General features: G+C 38.0%; 1 protein-coding gene across 1 annotated transcript; it reads right to left on the bottom strand.

Moving 5' to 3' along the window:
• Positions 1-2,777: 2,777 nt before the first annotated feature.
• Positions 2,778-6,441, bottom strand: LOC114699564 (ankyrin repeat domain-containing protein 7-like). Its single transcript, XM_028878656.2, has 5 exons — positions 6,206-6,441; positions 5,112-5,226; positions 4,782-4,955; positions 4,446-4,552; positions 2,778-2,919 (listed from the first exon to the last, which is right to left on the bottom strand). Exons 1-5 carry the CDS (start codon positions 6,439-6,441, stop codon positions 2,778-2,780), a joined length of 774 nt encoding a protein of 257 aa, XP_028734489.2.
• Between the last annotated feature and the right edge of the window lie 662 nt (positions 6,442-7,103).

The following is a 7,103-nucleotide window of genomic DNA, read 5'->3' as shown; positions in this document are numbered from 1 at the left end:
TAAGATAAAAGAACAGTTAGCAAGAAGCCTGCCACGGCCATACAGTTTATAAGTGATATAAGCGTCTGAGTGATTATTTTATAAATGGATTGTGGGCTGCGGGGCTTGGGGAACCTGGAGAGAAGCCCTCCAGCTACAAATGGCGCCCAACGGCTTGAGTTTCCACCTTAAACCTGAGAATATTTAATAACCAATTCTAAACAGAGCCAAAACCAGGTTCCTGCTTCTTGTCTCATATGAGCAGGTAGACGCCGCAAAACGCAGGTTTGAACACTGGCGGGTTCCTGGCGGGTGCGTTTGACCGGCAGTATGGCGGGAATGAGGGGTCTGCCAGAGGCACATTATGCTGTGTAGTAGATTTAGTCTTTACTAGTATTTTTTTAAAAAAAAGGTTTCTGGGCTACATGCTGCTTTGATAAAAGCTTAGACCCACTATTTCTGAGACTTGATGACTCCCAGAGCTGGCGAAAAACGTACCACTGCCATGTTGGGAAGCTGAAGTGGGCGGAGCCAGCAGCCACAGCGCTGTTTCAGGCTTAGAAGGATGCAGTTTAAAGCAATAGGCTCACAAAAAGACTGATTCAGATAACATCGTTTACAATGTGTGTAAAATATACGTAGGCTTAAAAGAGACAAAAAATTAATGTAAAAAGACACGTAAAGATGAATATTACACAGACAATCTGGATTGTGTTGTCTTTGGTATTTTTAACTGCAAAAAATCATTTGATCAAAAAAGATGTTAAATTAAACCAATATGTATATTTTAAAGGTAACTTGACTTCAAAATTTGGATTTAAGGATATGTTGCTTTGGAAAAGAGGTTCTGCTTTTGTTTCCACAGAAAGCCAGAGGCTATGGATTTGTTCCAGATTAAGATACATCAGGTTTCACCAGCCAAGACCCCCTGAAAGGTCTCCGATGACACCATGGCCCAGATGATCCAACATCCAGAGCGGTTTCAAGGCAACTGGTTCAAACAATACAGCCTCACGGACTACCCCATAGGTCTAAAATTTTCTTTGTATCCCCATAAGATACAGCGCCCCCTCCAGCAGGAAGTAGTAAGAGATGCTACGCCCAAATTCCCAAATATACCAAGCTGGCTTTAGAGGTGGAATTGGCTCACTCCCCTCTAAACCCAGACATATTGCTTTAAAAAAAATGGTTAAAAGATTCTTGTGTCCCAAATCAGAAGAGCCTCTGGTGTGGGACAGAGAAAAACCAATATTTTTATTTAAAACAGGTTGATTATAAATGTGATCTCTTTTTAAAAAAGAAAAGGGGATATAATATAGATATATAGGAGGATATGGAGATGATAAGATAAAAGGGTAGATTAATGAACCTACTTTTAAAGAACAACTTGTTTAAAATGTTTTACATTGGTATAGATTTTAGTTTATGTTTAAAATGTTTTACATTGGTAAAAATTTTAGTTTATTAATACAAACTTAAAGTTAATTTTGTTATACTGTATATATATATTTCTATTCTTGTTTGAGGTATTATGTTTAACTCATTTAAAATTGTAATGGATGATTAAAATAGATTAATAATCAGTCATCTATGATAATCATATTTGTAGCCATGTTAGTTAAGTCTTCTAGGTATACATAGATATATTTCAGATAGATAGGTAATCTTCAAACACTTCATAGACCTAGAGAATATGGCATTTAAATAACTTAAAATTCTGTTGATGTGAGACACAATTGCTCCTGGCTGCACCAATTGATCCCGAGAGAATGTTGGGCTTCTAAGACATTTCCATTTGGAAGTTTGTCTTTTTGGCACAAAATGGCCTACTGGGCAAAGAATTGCCCTTGCCTTGATGGCTGACAGTACAAATGCAATGCTGTCCTTTCTGGACAAGCGGGACACAAGGAAAGCGACTACTGTACTCTGCCAAGACAGGGTAAGATGGTCTCTTAAAATTCCTGCTTCTAAAAATGGTCTGTCAGATACTCTAGGCCTGTAGCCAATTTGAATGCACCAACAATGCTGAGAAACATTAGGTGACTGTCCAGGCTGCCAGCTGTCTTGGTCTACTCTTGCAAGATTCCCGAAAGTTGCTTGCATCCATCTACCATTTCTCAGGTACCATTATGTTCCTTCTCAGGTCTTTGATGTGGTTGAAGACTAGATAGTCGTAATTTCCTCAGTTATGATAAAAGATAAGTTAGCTATAAAACCTTAAACTCACAAATATAAGATAGATAAGACATCTTCTTTAATATTGTAACTATAATTCTTGCTCGGTAATTGTTTTGTTATATGTAATTTTACCATGTTAAAGTTAAAACCTTCCTTTTTAAAAAAAGAAGAAAGGGGAAGTGCTGTGGATATTGTTCTATATAAATAAAACACTGATGGCCAATGACCAGGCAGGAGGTAGGTGGGACAAGGAGAGAGGAGAATTCTGGGAAGCAGAAGGCTGGGAGAGAGACACTGCAGCCACCGCCAGGAGAAGCAGCATGTAGAGATTCTGGTAAGCCACCAGCCACGTGGCAAGGTATAGATTTATAGAAATGGGTTAATTTAAGATAAAAGAACAGTTAGCAAGAAGCCTGCCACGGCCATACAGTTTATAAGTGATATAAGCGTCTGAGTGATTATTTTATAAATGGATTGTGGGGCTGCGGGGCTTGGGGAACCTGGAGAGAAGCCCTCCAGCTACATAGAGTCAACATTGGTACATTATGTGAGGGAAGATGAAGACTTTGTGATTAGTTTGAACTGCAAGTTAATGTTGACTAGCATTACAGTGCAAACACCTACCCTTTACTTGTGCCTTCAATAGCATAGCGTAAGGCAGTCCATCCAAACACATCTTTAAAGAAAAAGTCAATGCCTTCATCCAGAAGTAGACTGACCATATCTGTTGAGTCCCATCTTATGGCATATAAGAGTGTGTTTCTGAAATAACACAAAATACTTCATTATTAGATAACTTAATTAAAACTGTAAATACTTGGGTGTATTTTATAAATTTAAAGTCTTGCTTGTCTGTTTGGAATTGTCCTTTTGTTTTGTTTGTTTGTTTTTTTGTTTTTCGAGACAGGATTTCTCCATGTAGTTTTGGTGCCTGTCCCGGATCTTGCTTTGTAGACTAAGCTGACCTCAAACTCACAGAGATCCGCCTGGCTCTGCCTCCTGAGTGCTGGGATTAAAGGCATGTGCCACCACCGCCCTGGAATTGTCCTTTTTCTACACAGCCGGGCGGTGGTGGCGCACGCCTTTAATCCCAGCACTCGGGAGGCAGAGCCAGGCGAATCTACACATATATATTATTGGTTACAAAGATTCATCTTTATATATGGTGTGCAAAGATAAAATAAGAAAATGAATGGGAAGCCTTTGGCAGTGTTTTGCATGTTCTTAGTAGAATTCTTAGATTTATCAACTTTGATAGAATATAAGTGTATACAAGTTATTCTTCTTAAGTAGATAAGGACTTAAATAAAGATGTTTCCATTTTCTTTAGTTTACTGTAACATATAATTACTAATCAGATAACCATCAGATAATTGAAAATAAACCTATTTTCATTATTTAAGGTATAACAACATTATAAAATACTCTTAATAATAAAATTCATTATAGTTACAGTTAGTAATGATGATAACATGTGCTATGCACTGCCCTAAGTGTTACATAAATGATCTCATGAAAACCTTTACAAGGTATTGTCCTCCTTTTCATATTTGGTGATATGTAACACTAGCAGTTCAGACACCTAGCAACTAGGTAGCTGACATTTTAACCAAGTCATCTATGAATCTGCATCTACCCACCTATTTCTTAGCTTCATTAATGTTTCTCCTAATGAAGTGAATTTGCTTTCCTTTCCCAACACTATGTAAGTATAAACACATCAATACCAGTTGTACAGGACAAAAGGGGGTGGGGTTGAACAGCATCCTGCAATAACAATTCTAGTCATTATAGGATAATCTAACCTCATTATTCTTTAAAGAGAATTGAAAGGTAAGAGTCATCTAATATACTGTGATTGTCAACTCTTTTTATGAATAATATGGCATTTTATAGGACGATCATATAAGAGCAAGGGAAAACAATACAAAACGATTGAATTTTGTTGTGAATCAAAATTAATCAAAAAGTCTAAACTTATTAAAAAATTAGTAAAACCAAACTGAAAACCAATTAATGTGCCATAAGATAAGTTGTCCAATCAAACAAAATATCAAATAAGAAGCATCAATCAATATAATAAGGGGATATGAAACATAAATGATTTGTGATGCTTACCTCAACTTATTGCTTTGCTTACCCAACTAATTAGACTGATGACTAGTGGATACCTGATCACTGAATCCCTGTAAGTTAGTCTTCTTCCTATCAAGTTGATATTTCTTGGTTGTGTGATTGTTATTTCAGTATGTCACATTTTTTAAAAAAAAAAATTCAAACAACAGTACCTTTTCATCTTATCAAATACGTGTATATTTGCCCCCTTCTTTACTAAAAATTTTGCCATCTCTATATTGTTTTCCTTGAGAGCCAGTAAAAGTGGTGTAAAGCCATCCTGCAAAACAAAACAAAAGAATCTGTAATCCAAAATCATTGTAATCTTCAACTGAGTTGAGCCTTAAACAGTCCTTATGAATACAAAGCCTTGCTAGAGTGAATAAGCAGCTTCTTCTCTCGAAGGCCACTGCACATTCCTTGTCCTGGAAATGCCCTACATCTACCTACATGTGACAAATGAAACCTTATTTTAGATTATTTGGGGACTACAGTGCTGTGAACTATACCTTGTTCTTTTGTTCCATGTCTGCATTGTATTTAAGCAAATATTCAGCCAGCTTCTGATTGTCTTCAGACACAGCATAGTGAAGAGAAGTATTTCCATTTTTGTCCATACGATTGGGATTAGCACCGTGCTTCAACAATGTACACATGCATCTATATGACCAGTTTTGTACAGCCTAGGGATTATATCAAGAAATAAATTGCTTGTTCAATGAATTCAATATAAACATCACATAGAGTTCACCAAGTAGTAATATGTTCATGGGGTAAGTTTGTTTTATAATCATTTAAATTAAGTCTATGGCATGCTAGATTTGGACAGCTATACATACCTTCATCAGAGGTGTGATGGAATTCCTGTCAACAGCATCAATGTCACAATTATTTCTCAGTAGAACACTTACTACTTCTTCCCGGCCATAGACACAAGCGAAATGCAGAGCAGTCCTACGGAAATTAGAAAGTTTAAATGAAATTCTAGAACACTATCTTAAAATTAACAATTTCTCATGTAATCATAAAATATTAAATGGCACATAATTCTTAAACATTGAATGATATATGTTTCTTTCACCTTCTGAACAAATAAGTCCTTGTGAAAAATGGAAATATTTAGTAGCTTCTATTACTCACTATATTGGTAAAGACAAGATTTTCGATGGTGTCTTTTGTGTGGTGCTGTGAACTGAGCACATGGCCTCTTCCATGCTTAGAAATTAATCTGCCATTGAATAATACCCCCAACCAGGAGCAGGTTTAGAGAAAAAGCTTGGCATTTAGGTTAAATAACCATAGGTTTAATTATAACTTAAACTTTGCTATCAACTACTTAGACTTTCTATGAATCAATTCTCTCATCAGTAAAGCAAGCATCAAAAACAGTAGTTATCTCACAGAATACCACTGTGATTCATCAATGGGAATCATGCAAAATGTCTAGAATAGCTCCCTGCACTCCACATCTCAATTTAATATTATCACTGTCCCTTCTGCTCAGCAAACAAGATTTCAAGTACACAAAATTATATGATAATTATATTTCTATTACGTTTAAGTATTACTAATTTCAAGGATTCTAAATTGTATTTAAAGTCTCTAAATTCGCTTAGAGGGGGTAAAGCAGCAAGGTTTTAAGAATAGTACAATGAGTATGCTACATAATAGATGTTCATGTTATCAGTGGTGAATAAATTACTTGGTAAATTTGTGAATTATTAGGATAAATTTGCAGGCAGGGTGGGACAATCTGGACTAGAGACCTCTAGCTGGAGTGCAAGTCTGGAGAGAGCACTGAGGATCCAGAGAAGACAGAACATAAAGAGGCCCTCCCCTCCTGCTGGCTCCCCTATGCTGGTCTTTGAATATAACAAGGGCCGTATCACATACTCCACACAGGCCGCTCCCTCCAGCTCGTAAGCGCTGTTACCGTTCCTTAAAGTCTCTGTCATGCACACCGTGTTTCCCAAGGCTTATCATTCTCTGCAGTCGCTTGACATCACCTTCACTTGCAGCCTGGTGGATCTTTTTGAGAGGTTTGTATCTGGGTTTGTTTGGGACAGAAACGCTTTTCATATCATGTAAAATGTCCAACAACTTTTTTCTTGGGACATCGCAGAAACCCATAGGTGTCTTTTCCTTAATTCCACGAACCAAGTTCTTCATGACTGAAGCTACTGGTCTCACCGCCTGGCCCTGACCCTTCGGATTTTCCCAAGGACTGGTCCTTAGACCAACTAACTCGCAAACTAAGTATTAGCTTAGAGAAAAATCAAGATATGTCCACAAGGTCCCCCACCAAGATTCCATGGTGAGAGAAAGAGCTTATGACACACCTAAAGACCGTTGATCAACTCCAGGTTGCCAAGAAACACCGTGACCATTGGTGTACTGTGCGCATGCGCAAGAGCGGGCCTCCTGTGCTGCTGACATTCCTAGAGCTAAAGAGTGTTCATTGTGAATGTACGGGCCACTTCTGGCCATCTCTCTGCAGGAAAACAAGTGTGTTCCATTAAATATTCACATCACTCTCACTTTAGACAATGCTGCTCCTCAGCTTCCTTCTCTCACTCCCAGCTCCGGCTCCTTCCTTACTCCCCTCCTACACCTTTTTCTTCTCTTCTTCCTTCCTCCCTTTTCCCTCCTTTACTCACACAACCTTAAGCTCTTTGTCTTCCTCTTCCATTTTTCACTACCCCCTTTTGAACCTCATGCTTCTCCCCCAGGAGCTGCCAGATTTTGAAGCACCCCCACCCGGCTCCTTCATCTCTTCAAATGCACCCCTGGAAAGTCCATCCTACCTTACCTCCTTCTCTCCGCACCCCTTT

Source organism: Peromyscus leucopus, chromosome 4, assembly GCF_004664715.2.
Source record: "Peromyscus leucopus breed LL Stock chromosome 4, UCI_PerLeu_2.1, whole genome shotgun sequence".
Classification (NCBI taxonomy): domain Eukaryota; kingdom Metazoa; phylum Chordata; class Mammalia; order Rodentia; family Cricetidae; genus Peromyscus; species Peromyscus leucopus.
This window is presented reverse-complemented; position numbering and strand designations above follow the sequence as displayed.

Bases quoted from the DNA above. Each gene is read 5' to 3' on its own strand.
- LOC114699564 (XM_028878656.2), bottom strand. From the start codon at position 6,441: ATGAAGAACTTGGTTCGTGGAATTAAGGAAAAGACACCTATGGGTTTC. The intron at 4,956-5,111 runs GTATGTATAGCT...TATAATCCCTAG, and splicing joins CCATCACACCTCTGATGAAG to GCTGTACAAAACTGGTCATA. The intron at 4,553-4,781 runs GTATAGTTCACA...TTTGTTTTGCAG, and splicing joins ACATGGAACAAAAGAACAAG to GATGGCTTTACACCACTTTT.